Source organism: Piliocolobus tephrosceles, chromosome 9 (assembly GCF_002776525.5).
Source record: "Piliocolobus tephrosceles isolate RC106 chromosome 9, ASM277652v3, whole genome shotgun sequence".
Taxonomy (NCBI): Eukaryota; Metazoa; Chordata; class Mammalia; order Primates; family Cercopithecidae; genus Piliocolobus; species Piliocolobus tephrosceles.
In genome coordinates this window covers 68,405,224-68,428,476 of record NC_045442.1, presented here as the reverse complement: position 1 = coordinate 68,428,476, position 23,253 = coordinate 68,405,224, and the positions used below count along the sequence as shown (strand labels likewise).

Genomic DNA, 23,253 nt, shown 5'->3' with positions numbered 1-23,253 from the left:
TTTTTTTGAGACGGAGTCTTGCTCTGTCACCCAGGCTGGAGTGGAATGGCGCGATCTCGACTCACTGCAACCTCCACCTCCCTGGTCCAAGCAATTCTCCTGCCTCAGCCTCCTGAGTAGCTGGAACTACAAGCGTGTGCCACCACGCCTGGCTAATTTTTTTTGTATTTTTAGTAGAGACGGGGTTTCACCGTGTTAGCCAGGATGGTCTGAGTCTTCTGACCTTGTGATCCCCCTGCCTTGGCCTCCCAAAGTGCTGGGATTACAGGCGTGAGCCACCACCAGTGAGCTAGCCAGGTGTGGTAGCTTCAGGTGGGAGGCCTGCTTAAGGCCAGGAGTTTGAAACCAGCCTTTGCAACATAATGAGACCCCATTTCTACAAAAATTTTTTAAAAAATTAGCTGAGTTTGGTGATGTGAGCTTATAGTCCCAGCTACTTGGGAGGCTGAGGAGAGAGGATTGCTTGAGGCCAGGAGTTTGAGGCTGGAGGATTCATGATCCTGCCACTGCACCCCAGCTTGGGTAACAGAGGAGACCTTGTCTTAAAAAAAAAAAAAAAAAAGACGTAAACACAACTTATTTAACAGCTTCATTAAGGTATAATTTACATACCATAAAATTCATTCATTTTAAGTGTACAATTTAGTGATTTTAAATAAATTTACAGAGTTGTACAATCATTACCACAATCCAGCTTTAGAATACCCTAAAAAGTTCCCTTTTGCCTGTTTGCCGCCCACTCCTCACCACAGGCAACTATTAAGCTGATTTCAGTCTCGTTAGATTTGTCCTTTCTGGACATTTCATATAGATAGAATCATATATAATACATAGTCTTTTGCATCTGGCTTCTTTTACTTAGCATAATGTTTTGAGGTTTAGCTATACTTTTGCATGTGTTAGTAGTTCATTACTTTTGATTTCCGAATAGTGCTGCATATATGGCTAGCCTCTATTTTGTTTATTCATTCACCAGTTGATGGACTTGTGGATTGTTCCTACTCTTTGGCTATTATAAATAATACTGCTGTGAGATTCACGTACACATCTTTAGGTGGACCTTTGTTTTCATTTCGTTAGGAGTGAAATGGCTGGGTTTTATTTTTTTCTGTGAATTTTTGTAAATTTATGTTTAATTTTTTGAGTAACTGCCAAACTGTTTTCCAAAGTGGCCGTGCCATTTTACAAATTTCTGTTTTGCAAAGTGGCTGCTCAGTTTTTCCATATCCTCATCTACACTTGTTATTATCTTTTTGATTATAATAATTCTGATGGGTCTGAGGTAATATCTCATTTTGGTTTTGATTTGCACTTATTTAATGACTAATGATGTTGAGCCTCTTTTCATAAGTTTATTAGCCATTAGTATATCCTCTTTTGGGAAAATATCTGTTCAAATCTTTAGCTTATTTTAAAATTGGATTATGTATCTTTTTATTGTTGAACTTTAAGAATTTCTTATGTTTATATTTATCAGACGTAGGACTTGCAAAAGTCTTTCTCCCAAATATTTTTCTCTGTGGCTTATCTTTTCATTTTCTTGATAGTATCTTTTGAAGTACAAGTTTTAAATTTTGATTAAGTTCACTTCATCCATTTTTTTTTCTTTTATGGATTATGCTTTTGGTGTCATATCTAAAAAAAGGCAGATATTGTGTGTTTGTGTGTGTGTGTGTGTGTTTTGTAGAGAAAAAAACTCAATTATGTTGTTTTTTTTTTCTCTACAAAAAGAAACATGTTTGCCAGGCTGGTCTTGAACTGGTCTGTGTTGCCCAGACTGGTTTTGAACTCCTGGCCTCAAGTGATCCTTCCGCTTTGGCTTCCCAAAGTGCTGAGATTTCAGGCATGAGCCACTGTGCCTGGCTAGAAAAACAGATATTAAAACCACTTTCCTTTCATAGAATTATGAGATTCTCTTTATTTTCAGGGCTAATGCAGTGATTAGATCCATTTATTGAGTGAGTTGTGTTGAAATGCATAAGGACTTGCCTGTGGGTGGTGTCCTATGGTCCTAGTCCCCTTTGGGCAACTATTACTAGGAAGGCTATATATATAATATTGATCAAAAGTATAGGCTTTGGGGCCTGACTGCCTGGGTTTGAATTTTGACCTCATCTCTTCCTGGCAATGTTACCTTGGGAAAGTGGCTTAATTTCTCAGTGCCTCAGTTTCCTCATCCATAAAGTATGGCTGATAATAGTGCTTCCCTCATAAGATATTTGTCTGTGCGTTGCATAGAAAACGTTTGGAGCAGAGGAAGGACCCAACAAATACACAGTTATTGCTGGGGAGTAATTCTCAATTGTAGTTTGGGATGGAGTTGTGCATATTAAAATCATTTGAAGGGCTTTGCATGCCTTTTCTAATGTGGCAGGCCATGGGTTAGAGATGCTGGGGTGATAAGCTTTGCACTTAGCCTTCCTTGACACAATTAAAGCTGATTGTTCCTTACAGTCACTTTCATTAAATGAGGCAATTTGTATTGATGTGTGGAATCACAAAACTTTCCATCAGACATAAAAATAGCTCAAGCTCCATTAACACTTAGAAAAGGAAGAATCAACTAACTACTGTTGCCAAGGCAAATATTAGGCAGTAAGCCTTAGGCAAACCAAGAACAGGATGTAAGCTATTCACATTTGATAAAATACATTTCTCTGCCTTCAGGGCATTTTATTAGGCCAGACACCTGATTATACAATAAGAACTTGCAATTCAGTGATAGGATACCTGTTTCGTTCCTGTTGGAATAGAAGAGCTTCAACTTTTTTTTTTTTCTTGTTTTCATTTGCAGAATGAGATTAATGAAATTTGAGACCTACCTTCCTTTAAAAGGGATCCATGGTCCGATATGGGTATAGTATCAATAATTTATAAAGAATTCTTATAACTCAACAATAAAAAGACAATTTTTAAATGGACAAAAGATTTTAGCAGACATTTCTCCAAAGAAGATGTACAAATATCCAAAAAGCATATGAAAAGATGTCATCATCATTGATCATTAGTGAAATGCAAATCAAAACCGCAATGTAATACCACTTTATACCCACTAGGATCGCTATCATTTTTTTAAAAAGGAAGTGTCAGTGAAGATGTGGAGAAACAGGAACCTTCATATACTGCTGCTGAGAATGTTTGTTAGTTCAGCCAATGTAGAGAATGGTTTGGTGGTTTCTCAAAATTTAAACATAGAATTGCCATGTGACTCAGCAGTTCTACTCCTGTACCCCAAATAACTGAAAGCATATGTCAACACAGAAATTTGTACACAAATGTTTATAGCAGCATTCTTCCTAATAGCAAAGGTGCAAAAAACCCAAATCTTCATCAGTAGATGAATTAATAAGCACATTTTGGTACATACGTACACTAAAATATTATTTAAAAAGGAATGAAGCAGTGATAATGCTTTAGCTTGGATGAACCTTGAAAACATCATGCTAAATGAAAGAAGTTGGTCACAGAGGTCTTATATTGTATGATTCTTTCTATATAATGTATCCAGAATAGATAAATCCAGATAGACAAAAAGGAAATTATAGATTACTAGGGGATGGGACATGGAGAAAGAGGAGTGATTATTTAAATGGGTATGAGGGCTGGACATGGTGGCTCACGCCTATATTCCCAGCGCTTTGGGAGGCCGAGGTGGGCAGATCACCTGAGGTCAGTACTTCGAGACCAGCCTGTCCAACATGGTAAAACCCCATCTACAAAAAATCCAAAAATGAGCCAGGAATGGTAGCAGGCACCTGTAATCTCAGCTACTCAGAAGACTGAGGCAGGAGAATTGCTTGAACCCAGGAGGCAAAGGTTGCAGAGAGCCAAGATTGCACCATTGCACTCTAGCCTGGACGACAGAGCAAGACTCCATCTCAAAAAATAAAAATAAAATAAAAATAAATAAAGTAAATAAATAAATGGGTATGGAATGCTTTTATCAGATGATAAAGTTTTGCTATTAAAGAATGCTGGTGGTTGCACAACATTGAATACACTAAATATAAATACTGCTGTATTGTACACTTGTACACTTTAAAATGGTTAATTTTATATTATGCAAATTTCACCTGAATTTTTTTAAAAAGGGATTCATGAGGTATATTTACTTTTTGTGCTTCCCAGAGCCAAAATTTTTTTTGGAGACAGTGTCAGTCTCACTCTGTCACCCAGGCTGGAGTGCAGTGGCGCGATCTCGCCTCACTGCAACTTCTTCCTCCCAGGTTCAAGCAATTCTCCTGCCTCAGCCTCCTGAGTAGCTGGGGTTACAGGCACACACCACCACACCCAGCTAATTTTTGTATTTTTAGTAGAGACGGGGGTTTCACCATGTTGGTCAGTCTGGTCTCGAACTCCTGACCTCAGGTGATCTGCCTGCCTCGGCCTCCCAAAGTGCTGGGTTTACAGGTGTGAGCCACTGCGGCCGGCCAGAATTTCATTCCTTTTTGAGGCTGAATAATATTCCACTGTGTGTATATACCACAGTTTGTTTATCCATTCATCTGTTGATACACATTTGGGTTATTTCCATCTTTTGGCTATCGTGAGTTGTGCTTCTGGAAACATGCATATATGTGTATTTGAATCCCTTTTTCAATTCTCTTGGGCATATACCTAGGAGTAGAATTGCTGGGTCATATGATAATTCTATGTTTAACTTTTTGAGGAACTGCCAAACTGTTTTTCACAGTGACTGAGTCATTTTACCTTCCTAGCAACAATGTATGAGGGTTCCAATTTCTGCACATCCTGGCCAGCACTTGTCATTTTCCATTACTTTGATTATAGACAGTTTAGTGGGTGTGATATGGTAACTCATAGTGGTTTTGGTTTGCATTTCCCTAAGTGACTAATAATGTTCATGTGCTTGTTAGCCAGTTCTGCTTGTTAGCCATTTGTATTTCTGCCTTGGAGAAAATGTCTATTCAAGTCCTTTTGTCTGTTTTTGTTTTTGTTTCTTTGTTTGTTTGTTTTTTGAGACAGAGTCTCACTTTGTCACCCAGGCTGGAGTACAATGGTGTGATCTTGGCTCACAGCAACCTCTGCCTCCCGGGTTTAAGTGATTCTCTTGTCTCAGCCTCCCGAGTATGTGGGATTACAGGCGCCTGCCACTACATCCAGCTAATTTTTATATTTTTAGTAGAGATGGCATTTCACCATGTTGGTCAGGCTGGTCTTGAACTCCTGACCTCAAGTGATCAGCCTGCCTCAGCCTCCCAAAATGTTGGGATTAGAGGTGTGAGCCACCGTGCCTGGCCCCATTTCCCATTTTAAAATTAGGTTCAACTGGGTTCTGTAGCTCACACCCATAATCCTAGCTATGCAGGAGGCTGAGGCAGGAGGATCACTTGAGCCAGGAGTTTGAGGTTACAGTGAGCTGTGATTGCGCCACTGCATTCCAGCCTGGATGACAGAGCAAGACCCAGTCTCTTAAAAAATAAAAAAAATTGGGCCGGGCGCGGTGACTCACACCTGTAATCCCAATACTTTGGGAGGCTGAGGAGGGCGGATCATGAGGTCAGGAGATTGAGACCATCCTGGCTAAAACAGTGAAACCTCATCTCTACTAAAAATACAAAAAAATTAGCTGGGCATGGTGGTGGGCGCCTGTAGTCTCAGCTACTCAGGAGGCGGAGGTAGGAGAATGGCATGAACCCGGGAGGCGGAGCTTGCAATGAGCCAAGATCGCGCCACTGCCCTCCAGCCTGGGCAACAGAGCAAGACTCTGTCTCAAAAATAAATAAATAAATAAATATAAATAAAAAAATAAAAATATTAGATGGTATTTTCGTTGTTGAATTGGAAGAGTTCTTTGTATATTCTGGATACTAGACCCTTATCAAGTAAATTACTTGCAAATATTTCTGCCATTCTGTAGGCTTCTTTTCACTTTCCTAATAGTGTCCTTGATGCACAAAAGTTTTTTAATTTGATGAAGTCCAGTTTACTTTTTTCTTTTGTCGTCCATGTTTTTGGTGTCATATCTGAGAATCCATTGCCGAATTCCAGGTCATGATCTATTTTGTGTTAATTGTTTTATATGGTAGGAGGTTGTAGTCTATCTTTATTCTTTTGCATGTGGGTATTCTATTGTTCCAGCATCATTTATTGAGGAGATTGTCTCTATTGAATGGTCTTGCCACCTTATGGAAAATCACTTGGCTGTAGGTGTGTGGGTTTATTTCTGGGGACTCAATTTTATTCTTGCTATTTGCCTTTGTAAGGGCAGGGTTTCTTGTTTTTCTTCCTTTGATAACAGGATCATGGAGTTGACAGCAGCATTTTCCAGAATCCCAAGAAGCTTCATCTCACTATTGGGATGTTGGTGCTTTTGAGTGAGGAAGAGATCCAGCAGACATGTGAGATGCTGCAGCAGTGTAAAGAGGAATTCATTAAGTGAGTAATCCTCAGGGATGGGGTTGGGTGGTCTACCTGGGCTGGCTTCTTTTTGGTGTTGCAGACTTGTTTTTGAACTAGAGGGTGTATGACATGGGAAGGATTCATGCGATTTGATGGAGCCCACTCAGGTAATCCAGGCTAACCTCTCATATCAGAATGTGTAGCCTTAATCACATCTACAAAAGTCTTTGCCATGTAAGATAGAATATTTATAAATTCCAGAGAGTGGGACATCAACATCTCTGGGGGTCATTATTCTGTCTACTATGGTAACTCAAACATTATAACACGATTCTCTGGAAAGTCTTCATTATATTTTAGAAACACTGACTTTTTTTTTTTTTTTTGAGACAGAGTCTCGCTCTGTCGCCCAGGCTGGAGTGACATGGCACAGTCTTGGCTCACTGCAAGCTCTGCCTCCCAGGTTCACGCCATTCTCCTGCCTTAGCCTTCCGAGTAGCTGGGACTACAGGCGCCCGCCACCACACCTGGCTAATTTTTTATATTTTTAGTAGAGACGGGATTTAACTGTGTTAGCTAGGATGGTCTTGATCTCCTGACCTTGTGATCCACCCGCCTCAGCCTCCCAAAGTCCTGGGATTACAGGTGTGAGCCACTGTACCCAGCCTCTTTTTTTTTTTTTTTAATACAAATAATTTTATTTGATTCAGCAAGAATTTAAAAAGATAAAACCTTTTAAAATTATTATTATTATTGTATTTATTTATTTATTTTTAGGGATGGAGTCTTGCTCTGTTGCCCATACTAGTCTCAAACTCCTGGTCTCAAGCAACCTTCCTGCTTCAGCCTCCAAAAGTGCTAGGATTACAGGCGTGAGCTGCCATGTCCAGGCAGTCCAAAAGGATACCAGAAATAGTCTAAGCAATCTGTTTTGACTCAGGGAAAGCATTACTGTTCTGAGGGCAGAGTTGTTACTCCTTTTTACTGTAAAATTTTAATTTACACATACATCTGACATAGCAGCTTTATTTCAAAGAACCGTATCTTCCCCTATTTCCCTTTACTTTCTTCCTTTTACTTAAGACTGACAAAGGAGAGAAATGTGAAAGCCAATTCACTCAAATAGTTTTTTTATTCCATTCTTGTAGGCAGACCCCATGCTATTCTAACATGGCCTTATAGAAATGGTTTACCTGGTTCTTTGGATAGAACAAGGTAAAAGGATCTAAAATTTTTCTCTAGTTATGTTGTATATGAAACTGTGTAGCTCGGTGTGGTGGCTCACACTTGTAATCCCAGCACTTTGGGAGGCCGAGGTGGGCAGATCACGAGGTCAGGGGATCAAGACCATCCTCGCTAACGCGGTGAAACCCTGCCTCTACTAAAACTGCAAAATATTAGCTGGGCGTGGTTGCAGGCCTGTTGTCCCAGCTACTTGGGAGGCTGAGGCAGGAGAATAGTGTGAACCCAGGAGGCGGAGCTTGCAGTGAGCCGAGATGGCGCCTCTGCACTCAAGCCTGGGCGACAGAGTGAGACTCCGTCTCAAAAAAGAAAAAAAGAAAAGAAACTGTGTAATACAAACACTTTATGGGCTAGTTATCCTTTTCCACTAATTGTTTCAAAGATAAACTATTTTTCTTGAGCAAGATCATAATCTGATAGGGTTTGCAGTCTCCTATCCTTTCTGAATCTGAGAGAGCAAAAACACTTGTTGTCATATTCTTTGCTCAGTAACAGACATGTCTGTTTTCTCTAGATCTTACCTGAAATGCAAAATAGTTTGGTGTTTGTCATTAGATACTTGCTGTTTCCCTTGTCTAAAGCAAAATATTATGCTTTATTTTACAAAGCAAGGCAGTTTTACATGGTTTAAGGGTCAGTTCTGATACTTTAACTTATTTCCAGTTTACTTTTTGCTAAACTAAACTGAAAGCTGCTGCATTTCCTTGGCTGCCATTGGCATAATCCTGCTAAGAAAAAATTTAAAGGTAGATAAAATATTTGTTTAGAGAAGTATTTGTTCTTTTTACCTTTTGAAAATCAGGTCACAGGTTTTTAATCACTGAAGCTTTATCCTAAGCTATGGGAAGATTTAGCTGAGTTCCTCCCTTTTATGTCTCTTGGTGCCTTTGTGACTAAATGCCAAATCGGAGCCCTTTAAGCGTGTCAGAGTTAGTGTGCCTAGGGAATAAAGAGCAGTCTTAATAGTTCCTCAGAATTTTTGACATGACAGTATGAAAACAGTAATTGTAGTTTTTCAAATTCAGCAAAGCTTTTGAAATAGGACAAAGTTACCCTGCCAAAAATCTGCAGTGCATGCAAAAATTTGTTTAAAGATGCTCTTTTTAAAAAGCTGGAAAGATGTGGAACCAGTGAGTAAAATAAAGCAAGCCTCCCCAACCTTCTTCTCCTAATTTCCCCCATCACATGCATTTGTTTAAAAAGTAAAAAGTGCAAAACTGATTTACTTCTGAGAAGAGACTACTTCTTAAAAAAACAAAAAGGGTACTTCTGTTAAAGCTCTGGTAAGTAAATCAGTAAATTGGATCATTGAATTTTTTCTTGCTCTTTGACGTTAATCTTTGTGCTTGGTATATACTTAGGAAAAAAAATTCGTAAATAATGGCATTTCTAACCGGAACCTTTTATGGTGTAGTGGTCCCAAATTAAAATATGAAAGGAAAACACTGAAAAATGAACAGACCTGTACATAGTGTGCTGTAGTTTAATTTGATGGTTTTTAAAATTGGAGTATTGAAATAAATGTGGCTATATTGGAATTTGATTTAAACTGTGGTGCTATATGGCTATATTAAAGAAATGAGTAGTTGAGTATTTGTTTTAAATTTGGGGGTAGTTTTTTAATTTGAAGGATGCTATAAGACCAAAAACAGGATTTTTGTTTCAGTTTTTCAGTGAAAGGCTTATGTAGCTCTATAGATTTTGAATGAATTATTCAGTGTTTAGTAAATTCGGAAGCTCCGGCTGTGTCCCTGGTGACTTTTCTTTGTGAGATGTAGGATACAGACCGTGCACTGGCTCTGAGTATGGAGTCTGACAGATGTGCAGCTCTTCTTCAGTCCCAGCAACACCCTCCTGTGCCTCAGTTTTCCCAGCAGGTCTGACGTCAAACCACAGAAGTTTAAAGGGACTAGAAAGAGGAGAGAAAATACCCATGAACAAACGTTAATGCCTGATTATTGCCTCACGTGACATCAGTTGGAAAGTAATTTGCTTACTGGTGTCCCAGATGTAATTGTTTGGCCACCAAGACAAAGTGTTTATTGGGCAAACCATTGGATTTCTATCCTGCTCTTCAGTCTCCCTCTTGATAAATCTTAGGGGTAGGTTGAAAGAGTTTGTGTTTCTGCTCATAAAGCAGACTTTGGATCCTGTTTCATTGTTTCTAACTTTTTTTTTGTTCTTAGTACCCCATCTAATTCCAAGTATTTGAGGTAGTTAAGAGGACATGTATACAAAAGAAATGTTACAGTCAGAGATTTAGAAACCATAAGGATGGTATAGGGAGAAAATTCTACCTGAAAATCAAGGTAAGATAATAATTGTACTTGAACATTAAAGTTTGGTACTATTTTCTGACACCAGTGTACTTGAACTAAATTACAAAAAGAAGTACACCACTTATAGTTCTTGTCTGATAAAGCAGTATGACAATTTTTTTTATAGTTTAAAAAAATTTTCAGTTGTGGTAAAATACAACATAAAATTTGCCATCATAACCATTGTAAGTGCACAGTTCAGTAGTGTTAAGTACACTCAGCCTGTTGTGCAGCCAACCCCAGTATAACAGTTTTTTCAGGAGAGTAACATTTTCTGGTTCTCAGTCTGTCAAAAGTTTGTCATGTAAATCTTTTTTTTTTTTTTTTTTAAGACGGAGTCTTGCTCTGTCGCCCAGGCTAGAATGCAGTGGCCAGATATCAGCTCACTGCAAGCTCCGCCTCCCAGGTTTACCCCATTCTCCTGCCTCAGTCTCCCGTGTAGCTGGGACTACAGGCGCCCGCCACCTCGCCCAACTAGTTTTTTGTATTTTTTAGTAGAGATGGGGTTTCACCATGTTAGCCAGGATGGTCTCGATCTCCTGACCTCGTGATCCGCCCGTCTCGGCCTCTCAAAGTGCTGGGATTACAGGCTTGAGCCACCGCGCCCGGCCTGTCATGTAAATCTTAATAAAGAATGCTAAATGATGATAGACAGTGTCTTTAACAGGAATTTTGCAGAAGATAAAAACATTGCTCTTATGGGTCTTTCTTCTGCTGACCCTAGAAATTGCAGATGTAACATTAAATATAACCCATTACAAACATTTTAGTGGGAATCTAAGCCAATGGTGTGATGCTTTCTGGTGATTTAACTATGCAGGGTAAGAGCTTTAGAAATGGTGGGGGATGTATATTTAGTGTGAAACTTTTTTTCAAACAGACTTTTTTGACTTCACTTTGATAGGATTCAGTGGCAATCTTTTAAATTGAATTCTTTGACTAGTGCTTGGAATGGAGATATATTGTGTATTGATTGAAGCTACATACCTTAGATGACAGTTCAGAGCTTGGCTTGTGTTTTGAAATGTTTCACTTCTTATTAGGGGTAGCTATAGGAAGACTTATTATGATTGGGGCTGCAATTTTTCTTAATTAGAAAAAGTATCTGGGCCAGGCGCAGTGACTCATGCCTGTAACCCAAGCACTTTGGGAGGCCAAGCTGGGAGGATTGCTTGAGCCCAGGAGTTTGAGACCACATTGGGCAACATGGAAAGAAAAGTGTCTGCCTGAAATAGTTGAGTTACTAATTTCATACTGAGAAAAGTTTTGGTCTTATGCAATAATAAGGCCTTGAAGTGTTAAGGGAATCTTTACTATTAGGATTCCTAGGCTACAAAGCATCCCCATGACCTGGGTTCAATGTCAAGACAACGTTTTTTCCAGCTGTCTTTTGATTGATCCTAAATTTTTTTTTTCTTTTTTTTTTTTGAGACAGAGTCTCATTCTGTCGCCCAGGCTGGAGTGCAGTGGCGAGATCTCTGCTCACTGCAAGCTCCACCCCTTGGGTTCACACCATTCTCCTGCCTCAGCCTCCTGAGTAGCTGGGACTACAGGTGCCCGCCACCTCGCCTGGCTAATTTTTTGTATATTTAGTAGAGACGGGATTTCACCGTGTTTCTTCGTGTTAGCCAGAATGGTCTCGATCTCCTGACCTCATGATCCACCCGCCTTAGCCTCCCAAAGTGCTGGGATTACAGGTGTGAGCCACTGCATCCGGCCAAATCCTTTTGTTTTTAAGGCAGCACCACATTTTTACTTAATGACAACATAGCATGTATATTATGCTGTTCTCGCATTATTGCTATAAAGAAATACCAGTGACTGGGTAACTTATAAAGAAAAGAGGTTTAATCGGCTCATGGTTCTGCAGGTTTGCAAGAAGCATGCTCGGCTCCTGGGGAGGCCTCAGGAAGCTTCATTTATGGCAGAAAGTGAAGGGAATCGAGCGTGTCACATGGCAAAAGCAGGAACAAGCAACAGAGGGTGGCAGGGGAGGTGCCATACACTTTGAAACAAGTAGATTTTGTGTGAACTCAGAGTGAGAGCTCATTTATCACCAAGGGGTGGCCCAAGCCATTGACAAGAGGTCTGTCCCCATGATTCCAACACCTCCCACCAGGCCCCACCTCCAACATTAGGGATTATAATTCAACAGGAGATTTGGGCAGGGACACATATTCAAACTAATATATCAGTCTGTGACCATATTCTTCTCAAAATTGTCCAGAACAGCTTCCCCCTTAAAACATCCATTTAATGTTTACCAGAGATTTATTGAACACCCATTTTGTATAAGGCATGGTGTCAGATTTTGAGGATATAGATGTGGATAAGATGGAGAAAGTGCCTATCCTCCTGGGGTTTGGAGAAGACTGTGCAGTGAGCTGATTTTTAATTGGGTTTCAGCATGGCACAACAAGGCACAACCTGGAGTACGAGTTTAATAAGGGGCCAGGGAAGAAAACAGGATGGTGGGGCTTTACTTAACACAAAGGTAATACATGTTAACTTTAGGAAAGCCAGTAATTATATTTACACAAAAATAAAATATCACTTGTAATCTTACCACTTAAAAGTAATTACCATTAGCACTTTGGATACGTATATGCATGTTTTTCCTTTGATGTGTAATTTACTTACAGTAAAAATGCACAGATCTTAGGTGTAGTTGATGAGCTTTGACAAAATGTCTATACCTGTGCAACCTCACCCAAATCAAGACGTGGAACGTTGCCTTCACCCCATGAGGGTCCCTCATGCCTTTTTCCAGTGAATTCACTTTTCCCAGAAACAACCTCCGTTCTGATTTCTATTGCATAGATTTGGTTGGTTTGTTTTTTAATGTCCTCTAAATAAAATTATTCAGTATATACACTTTTGTTTTGGTTTATTTTGGATATTTTTAAAAATTTTAACTTGTTAATGGATAATACATTTACATATTTCAAAAATTTAAAGTTTCAAAGGATATGCAGTGTAGTTTCTCTACCACTGAAATTCATCAACCACCTGCTTTCCTCTCTAGAGGCAACCAGTGTGTCACTTTCTCTGTATCCTTCCAGGGATTTTATAGATGTGTAAACAAATATATATAACATATTTTTTTCTTACCTCCATCTTTTGTACAAGTAGCATAGCATGTACATTGTTGTAGACCTTTTTTAAAACTTAGAAATATAATTTATTATATCAGTTTTATATATCATTTTATATCAGTTTTTAATCAGTTTTTCATATCTTTTTATATCAGTACCTAAAAGCTTCCTTAGTCACATGTATAGTTTATTTATTGCTCATAGTATTATAGTTTATCTAATCAGTACCACGTTATTTGACTTTTAGTCTGTTGCCAATCTTTTGATACTCGAAACAAAACTTCATGCCTCATTTAAAACCCTATGTGCATGGGCCAAGTGTGGTGGCTCATGTCCATAACCCCAGCACTTTGGGAGGCCAAGGCAGGCAGATGGCTTCAGCCCAGGAGTTCAAGACCAGCCTGGGCAACATGGCAAAACCCAGTCTCTACTAAAAATATAAAAATTAGCCGGACATGGTGGCACACGTTTGTAATTCCAGCTACTTGGGAGGCTGAGACAGGAGAATCATTTGAACCTAGGAGGCGGAGATTGCAATCTGAGATTGTGCCATTGCACTCCAGCCTGGGCGATTAGCAAAACTGTCTCAAAAAAAAAAGGCCAGGTGCGGTGGCTCACACCTATAATCCCAGCACTTTGGGAGGCCCAGGCGGGCAGATCACAAGGTCAGGAGATTGAGACCATCCTGGCTAACATGGTGAAACTTGTCTCTACTAAAAATACAAAATAATTAGCTGGGCATCATGTCGGGTGCCTGTAGTCCCAGCTACTTGGGAGGCTGAGGCAGGAGAATGGCATAAACCCGGGAGGTGGAGGTTGCAGTAAGCCAGGGTCGTGCCACTGCACTCCAGCCTGGGCAATAGAGCAAGACTCCATCTCAAAACAAAACAAAACAACCAAACAAACAAAAAAGTAAATAAAGATGTGATAACAGTTTACACTTCCACCTTTTGTTATATGAGTGAAATGCTGTTTGTAACTTGTAGAAATAGTAGAGATGGGCACCTGAGAGATAAGCCAACATAGTAAATGTCTTTATGGATCAGAACTGTCGTCACTTTACTTTCTCTATGAGACCGTGCTAATAAATTGGTATTGGGATAAATATAGTGTGACATTGGAAATACTTTCCAGTGTTTTCCAATTTGTGTGCATTGAAAATGTACTAATTTTGAAATTAGAAGGGCAATTAGATAATGTTAGGGAATAAACACAACTACTATGTTTTTGTACATAATGTAAGTAACATACATATTTGACTATGTATATTAACCATGTTTCAAAATATAATAGCCCTCTTAGCTTAAACAGTTATAGATATTTTAATGCTTTTTCCTTTGCAGTGACATTTCTGGGGGTAAACCCCTAGAAGTGGAGATGGCAGGGATAGAATACATGAATGATGATCCTGGCATGGTGGATGTTCTTTACGCCAAAGTCCATATGAAAGATGGCTCCAACAGGTATGTTTCTGGAATGCTTCTTTGTTTCAATCAAGAGGTACCTGAAATCATCCTCAAAAGTTTGATTGATTTTGATTCCTTTTCTTTGAGTTCTTATTGTAAAGAACATGTTAATTATTTCTCTCTCTCTCTTTCTTTCTTTTTTTTAAAAATAATCTCTTGGAAGAGGAATTTGTTGTAGGAAAAAGTATCATACTTTAAGTCTGACTTTCAGGATGGGGGTCTTACTGTGACCAAGCTGATCTCAGCGTCCTGGGCTCCAGGGATCTTTCTGCTTCAGCCTCCCAAGTGGCTGTGACTATAGGTGCGCACCCTGCACCAGGCTAATCTGGTAGCTGCTGAGTTACTTGGATAACGGGTGTTGATAGTCTTTGTGGAACTCAGTGGTTCCTTTGTGTTTTCCAGGATAAGAGGCAGAAAGGATGGCATTTTAGAATATGAGTTTCAAACGCGATGTAATGCGGTTGTAGTGGATACCAGGACAAAATGGGGATGAAAACTTTACCAACTTCATAAGTTTATTAATCTTAATTTTGGCTGGGCGTGGTGGCTAACGCCTATAATCCTAGCACTTTGGGAGGCTGAGGTGGGTGGATTGCTTGAGCCCAGGAGTTCAAGACTGGCCTGGGCAACAGAGTGAAAGAAGCTCTCTATACGAAAAAAAACAAAAAAACAAACCAAAAACAAAATTAGCCAGGCATAATGGTGTACGCCTGTAGTTTCAGCTGCTCAGGAGGCTGAAGTGGGAGGATCACCTGAGCCTGAGGAGGTCAAGGCTGCAGTGAGCCACGATCACACCACTGCACTCCAGCCTAGGCAACAGAGAGAGACCCTGTCTCAAAAAAAAAAAAAAAAAAAAAAATTGGCCACATGCAGTGGCTCACGCCTGTGTAATCCCAGCACTTTGGGAGACTGAGGTGGGCGGATCATGAAGTCAGGAAATCGAATTCACCCTGGCTAACATGGTGAAACCCCATCTCTACTAAAAAACCACAAAAAATTAGCCAGGCGTGGTGGCATGCGCCTGTAGTCCGAGCTACTCAGGAGACTGAGGCAGGAGAATCACTTGAACCAGGGAGGCGGAGGTTGCAGTGAGCCGAGATCGCGCCACTGCACTCCAGCCTGGCAACAGAGCGAGACTCCGTCTCAAAAAAAAAAAAAAAAAAAAATTAAAAAGATTAAATTACTTAAAATGCTTAAAATAGTGCTTGGCACACACATTATCAAAACATCAAAAAATGTTTATTATACTTTTTAAAGTTCTAGGGTACATGTGCACAATGTTCAGGTTTGTTACATATGTATACATGTGCCGTGTTGGTTTGCTGCACCCATTAACTTGTCATTTGCATTAGGTATTTCTCCTAATGCTATCCCTCCCCCAAACCCCCACCCCATGACAGACTCTGGTGTGTGATGTTCCCTGCCCTGTGTCCCAAGTGTTCTCACTGTTCAATTCCCACCTATGAGTGAGAACATGCGGTGTTTGGTTTTCTGCCCTTGCGATAGTTTGCTCAGAATGATGGTTTCCAGCTTCATCCATGTCCCTACAAAGAATATGACCTCATCCTTTTTTTATGGCTGCATGGTATTCCATGGTGTATATGTGCCACATTTTTTTAATCCAGTCTATCGTTGATGGACATTTGGGTTGGTTCCAAGTCTTTGCTATTGTGAATAGTGCTGCAATAAACATACGTGTGCATATGTCTTTATAGTAGCATGATTTATTCTCCTTTGGGTATATACCCAGTAATGGGATCACTAGGTCAAATGGTATTTCTAGTTCTAGATCCTTGAGGAATCGCCACACTGTCTTCCACAATGGTTGAACTAGTTTACACTCCCACCAACAGTGTAAAAACGTTCCTGTTTCTCCACATCCTCTCCAGCACCTGTTGTTTCCTGACTTTTTAATGATCACTATTCTAACTGGTGGGAGATAGTCTCTCATTGTGGTTTTGATTTGCATTTGTTTGATGGCCAGTGATGATGAGCATTTTTTCATGTGTCTGTTGGCTGCATAAATGTTTTCTTTTGAAAAGTGTTCGTATCTTTTGCCCACTTTTTAAGGGGGTTGTTTGATTTTTTTCTTGTAAATTTGTCTAAGTTCTTTGTAAATTCTGGGTATTAGCCCTTTGTTAGATGGGTAGATTGCGAACATTTTCTCTCATTCTGTAGGTTGCAAATGTTTACTCTTTTTAATTTTTGTTATTACCACACCTACGTCCTTCCCAGCGATTCTCAGTCTGCAGTTGAGGCGATTTCTAAGGCTGGCCTTGGCATCCAGAGCCATTTCCAGTGTTAATGTCATTTATTAGTTGAATCGAAGCCTTTGGTGAACAGAGAAGCCCCACATGCATTGGAAATTTGTTTTTGTGTGGTCTTTTTATTTAGGGCAGGGTAGAAGAAGGTTCACACTGAGCTGGAAACCTTCTAGAGAAAATCTGATTCTCTAGGCAGGCTCCCACATTTATTTGCTTTATTTGATGGTGAAACGCCATCTCTACTAAAAATACAAAAATTAGCTGGGCGTGGTGGCGGGTCCCCATAATCCCAGCTACTCGGGAGGCTGAAGCAGATAATTGCTTGAACCCAGGAGGCGGAGGTTGCAGTGAGCATTGATCATGCGTGGGCAACAGAGTGAGACTGTTTAAAAAAAAAAAAAGGAAAAGAAAAAAATGCATTATTAGCAATAGAGAAGGCTATCATATATGATAAAGGGTTCATTTTACCCGGAAGATATAACAGTTCTAAACTTGTATGAGCCTAATAGAACAGCCTTAAAGTAGATTAAGTGAAATTTGTATAGTTAATGTTTTATTAGGGAAAAACTGAGAAATCATCATAGGAGGAGATTGCAACCTATTTCTCAATTATTGGTAGATCAAGCAGATATAAAGTCAGTAAAGATACAGAATATTTTAACCATGAACAAGTTTCATCTAATAGTCATCCCTGGAATTATATGCCCAGTAATTAGAGAATTCTTATTCTTTTCAGGCACATGGAACAGTAGAAAAAAATTGATTACATACTGGATCATAAAGTAAGGCTTAATACATTTTAATGAGTTGGTATCTTACATATTATACTTTCTGACCAGAGATAAAACAAGGTTACCTGCAGTTACCAAGTTATTAGGAAATAATAGGGGAGTTTGAGGCGTGGTGGCATGCACCTGTAATCCCAGCTACTTGAGAGGCTGAGACTGGAGAGTTGCTTGAGCCCAGGGATTTGAGGCCAGTCTGAGCAACAGCGAGACCCTGTCTCTTAAAAAAAAAAAAAAAAAAAAAAAAGAAGAAGAGCGAGTTTAGTAAGGTGATTGACTATAAAATCAGTCTAATAAAATCCTTTGGTTTTCTGTATACCAGCAGCAAACAGAAAGCAGCATCATTTAAAATAAAACACATTTATGGTAGCAACAAAAATTTTAAGAAAATTAGGAATAAATATGACAAAACATATTTAATACTTTTTTTTTTTTTTTCCTGAGATGGAGTCTCACTGTGTCACCCAGGCTGGAGTGCAGTGGCACCATCTCTGCTCACTGCAAGCTTTACCTCCTGGGTTCACGCCGTTCCCCTGCCTTGGCCTCCCGAATAGCTGAGACTACAGGCGCCCACCACCACGGCCGGCTTATTTTTTGTATTTTTAGTAGAGATGGGGTTTCACCGTGTTAGCCAGGATGGTCTCAATCTCCTGACCTCGTGATCCACCTGTCTCAGCCCTCCCAAAGTACTGGGATTACAGGCGTGAAGTCACCGTGCCCAACCCATTTAATACCTTTTGCAGGGAATTATAAATAAATTGAGAGACTATATAAATTGTATGCAGGCGTATACTACACGTGTAATGGAAACGAAGTATCAGGAACAGGAGGGGGAGGTATTTAAAAGCCACTACACTCCAGCCTGGGCAACAAGAGTGAAACTCCATTTCAAAAAAAAAAAAAAAGCCACTACTATAGTCCAGCTGAGAAGCAAAGAAGACTTGAACTAGAGTAGTAGCAACGAGAATCACATGGATGCAAGAATAGTGAAATTTGGCCGGGTGCAGTGCCTCACACCTGTAATCCTAGCACTTTGGGAGGCTGAGGCGGACAGATCACCAGAGGTCAGGAGTTCAAGACCAGCCTGGCCAACATGGTGAAACCCCGTCTCTACAAAAAATACAAAAATTAGCCGGACATGGTGACACATGCCTGTAATCCCAGCTCGTCTGGAGGCTGTGGCAAGAGAATTGTGTGAGCCTGGGAGGTGGAGGTTGCAGTGAGCTGAGGTCGCGCCACTGCACTCAAGCCTGGGCAACAGAGGAAGACTCCGTCTCACCAAAAAAAAAAAAAAAAAAAAAAAAAAAATGAAATCTGCTGGATTTGGCAATTTTCTGAAAGTAGAGGGTAAGAATAAGATGAATATGAACTCTTATGACTAAACTGGTTCCTCTCAGGAATGCAAAGATGAATTAGGAACAGAAAATCTAATACTATCCTACTAAATGGGTCAAATTAAAAAATAATACCTAAGTGCATGACTAAAAGACTTTTGATAAAATTTAATATTTTTAAAAACAACTTTCAAAAAATAAAAATAGATATTGTCTAATATGTCTGTTTTAAATTAGCAATCATATTGAACAGTAATATACTAGGTTTATTCCTATTACAATCAGAAAACACGGTTGCCTACATTTATCATTAATATTAAATACATTGTTCTGAAAGTTTTGGCTAATACCCCAGCTACAGAGACAATTTTAAAAAGTACATAGGTGTTGTGTGGGAAAATGTTTTTAAAAGACCAAATGGTCATTATTTGCAAATAAATAGCATTCTACTAAAAATACTTGTAAAAGCTTTAACATTGATAAGAGATCAGTAAAAGGGCTAACAAGCAGTCAGACAAAAGATAACTATCAAAAAATAAATAGTTTAGTACCTACAAACTGGTACCAGGCATTGTACCAGATACCATAAGGGAAACAAAAATGGGTACAATGGCCCTTATCTTAGGGAGCTTAAATCTGTTCAATAATTCATCTGTTACAAGGAAGGGTAATTTCAAAAATAGAAGAAAACTAGGTAGATGTTTGTTAAGAGGTATGAGAAGGCCATTGCTGGTAAAAGTATAAATTAATATAAGCTTTCTGGAGAGCATATTGGCCTTTTACTCCCAGTATTTTGTTTTATATTTCTTAGACTTGCTGATTCTTCCTATAGAAATTTATCCAATGGAATTAATCAGAAATGTGTACAAATATATGGATTTTCATATAATCCTGATTACAGTATTGTATATAACAGTAAATACTGGCGGCAGTCTAAATGTTCATCAACATCAAATTGATGGAAAATAAACTATAGAACATCTGTAGAATAGAGAATACTGTGGGTTGATTAAACATTATATCTTGGGAAAGTATTCACTGTAGATTACTATGTGTTAAAAAGAGATTACAAAGCAATTTGTATACTGACTTCCCCCCATCTCAAAAGTGGGAAGAGAGAGCAATAGAAGAGTAAGTCAGTTAGCCTGGTTACGTAAACAATTTGCCATTGTTTCTGAATAGCAAGCAATGTTTTTCTTTTAGCTTGTCTGATGTATGTATGTGTGTGTATGTGTGTATATAGTGTATATCTGTATGAACAATTTGATGTTATACTTGGTATACTTGGGCAGGTCCAGGTTGGTAGTAATTAGTGTGTGCTTGTAAGTGGTAGAATTGTGGTTTGACCCCGCTCTGTTTGACTGTAAAGCCTGTGCTTATGGGACACAAAGAGGACATTTAAAATAAGTGGATATAGTCTACTCTTTTGAGATGTTTGGTGAAAAGATGAGAGAGGTAATTATGTGTGCATTAAATTCCACAGTGGTACAGCCTAGCATCATTATACATAGTTTGCCATCTTCCTTTCATAGCCAAGCTTCTTTTTACATTGTTTTTTCCTATAAAAATAAAATCTTACAGATGGGTGAAGTGAAAATTAAACAGTTCCTTTTCCCCCTCCTCCGACTCTTGAGTTTTCTTCCCCAGAGCAAATACTGAGAGTCATTGTCTATGCATATAATTTTACGTAAATTGATCACATTACACATGTATTTCTGCAGTTCTTTTTCTTGTGAAATATAACCTAGACATTACTTTTATGTTAATGAATATAGATATTATGAAATACTACTGCATCAGTCTAAGCAATAGCTTGTGTACCATAGGACTTTGCTTAAAAATCTTTCATTTCCCATCATCATTTGAGTTCATAATCCTCAGTCTAGCATTCAAGATCTTCCAGTATGACACCATCTTAATACTTCAGCTTTCTCTCTCTGCCCTGGGCCCCAGCCTGCTTCATTATTGGTGGATGATCCTTTGTGTCTTTGTTAATACTGTTTCTTGTGACTGAAATTTCCCTTATATTACTCCTCTTTTGCCCAAATACTATTTCTCTTTCTGCTTGCCATCCTTTTTCCTTTCTCTTAAATAGACTGTAAGATTTTTGGGGGCAGGGAGTATGTGTTATTCAGCTGCCTTTCATAATGCATGACATAGATGTTCAAAGAATGTTTGTTATTTATTCATTCAACTGATATATAAAAATGCATTGAGTGCAGTTAGCTTCTTATCCTAAGCCCATCCTCCTTGTAACCTATTCTGGTCTTCAACTTTTAAATTACCCAAACACTCTGTATTGCTTATGTCATTACCAAAATCTACTTTATAGTCTCATATAAAACTAACAAAAAACTTATCTTGGTAGATTGTAGATCTGTTAATAACAAAGACCATCTTTGCTTAGTTTTTATTCTTGTAGTCACTAGGATAATGTCTGTACACAGTGAGCACTCAGGAAGCATTAATTGAATGGAGCTGAATTAAATTGGGAGGAAAAGTCCAAACAAAAGCCTGAAATTTGCACTTTCTAGGCAGTCAGTGATCATTCTGCAGCACAAACACCTCATCTGTAAAGATGGTCCTGGAATGCTTGAGCTTTGTAGCATTTACAGGCCTTTAAGGGCTTAGATTTAGTGCATTAATAACTGGCTTCCGTTTTCAAATCCAAAGCACTAAGTGATAAAGCTGCTTAAAAATAATTCATTCCTTTTTTCATAGCAACCCTATGTTATTTTTAATTTGCTTATTAGGAAGCAAAGGCATAGAGAAACTTTGTGACTTATTCATAAACAGGAAAGGATCAATCAAGTAAGAATTGGTCAATGAAGTTAGAAATGGCCAGGTGCGGTGGCTCATGCCTGTAATCCCAGTACTTTGGGAGGCCGAGGTGGGCGGATCACAAGGTCAGGAGATCATCCTGGCTAACATGATGAAACCCTGTCTCTACTAAAAAATACAAAAAATTAGCCGGGAGTGGTGGCAGGCACCTGTAGTCCCAGCTACTCAGGAGGCTGAGGCAGGAGAATCACTTGAACTGGGGAGGCAGAGGTTGTGGTGAGCCAAGATTGTGCCACTGTACTCCAGCCTGGGCAACAGAGTGAGACTATCTCAAAAAAAAAAGTGACATATTGTCAACCTGAAATTTAGTGATTATGTCCAAGTACCCTTAAGCTCTCTTAATAGAATTCCAAAATATTTGCTATCTGTGAATTCATTCATGAATGCATGTGAAGACTGTTGAGCACTGATTATGTGCCAATTAGGTATTAGTTTAGGTGCAGAGATAGAACAGTGAATAAGACAAAGAGCCAGTCTTCATGGAGTGCAGTGAATTGAAAACAGAACAAGCCGGGAGTGGTGGCTTACACCTGTAATCCCAGCACTTTGGGAGGCCGAGGCGGGCGGATCACCTGAGGTCAGGGGATCAACCTGGCCAACATGGCGAAACCCATCTCTGCTAAAAACACAAAAATTAGCTGGGTGTGGTGGCGAGTGTCTGTAATCCCAGCTACTTGGGAGGCAGAGGTTGCAGTGAACCAAGATTGCGCCACTGCACTCCAGCCTAGTTGACAGAGTGACTCTGTCTCAAAAAAAAAAAAAAAAAAAAAAAAAAGACAAAGAGAAAGAAAACAGCACAGGCTGCCTGTAGACTTGGATTCTGGTTCCTCTGTCACTGACTGAGCAACCCAACCTCTCTGCATCATTTCCTCCTGCGTAAAAAGAGCAGGTTACACTAGAACTTTTTAAAGGATATTAGCCCCTTCAAAGTTTTGAGTCTGTAAATTGTCAGAAATCCTAGTTTTCCAGAAAGACAAAGGTGGAAACTTGATTTCTTTCATGTGGTCTGTTTAGTTTACTTACGCCAGTATTTCATGCCTCATGTTTCATGTTCAGTTTTACGTAACTGAACTCCCTGTCTACTTTTTTTCTTTAAGAGAAGAAGGGGGAAAGTGAGGAATTATTCTGTTGTGATTTATAACTGAGGTGCAATTTGTGGTGCATGGTTATATTCAGACCTAAGTTATATTTAGAAATACTATGGTTCAGCCAGGTGCAGTGGCTCACGCCTGTAATCCCAACACTTTGGGAGGCCGAGGCAGGTGGATCATTTGAGGTCAAGAGTTTGAGACCAGCCTGGGCAACGTGGCAAAACCCTGTCTCTACTAAAAATACAAAAATTAGCCAGGTGGTAGTGATGCACGCCTGTAATCCCAGCTATTTGGGAGACTGAGGCAGGAGACTTGCTTGAGCCTGGAAGGCAGAGAGTTGCGGTGAGCCAAAATCGTGCCACTATACTCTAGTCTCGGCTAGAGAGTGAGACCCTGTCTCCAAAAATAAATAAATAAATAAATAAATAAATAAATAAATAAATAAATAAATAAA

At 39.3% G+C, this 23,253-nt stretch overlaps 1 protein-coding gene across 4 annotated transcripts in view; it reads left to right on the top strand.

Moving 5' to 3' along the window:
- The window catches only part of ASCC1 (activating signal cointegrator 1 complex subunit 1), a 126,845-nt gene that overhangs the window by 50,641 nt on the left and 52,951 nt on the right, over positions 1-23,253 (top strand). For all 4 annotated transcript variants that reach the window (XM_023204988.1, XM_023204989.2, XM_031936181.1 and 1 more), the window contains 2 exons: positions 6,263-6,399; positions 14,362-14,481. In XM_023204988.1, the coding sequence (XP_023060756.1) occupies positions 6,263-6,399; positions 14,362-14,481 (257 nt within the window). The remainder of the gene's footprint in view (positions 1-6,262; positions 6,400-14,361; positions 14,482-23,253) is intronic.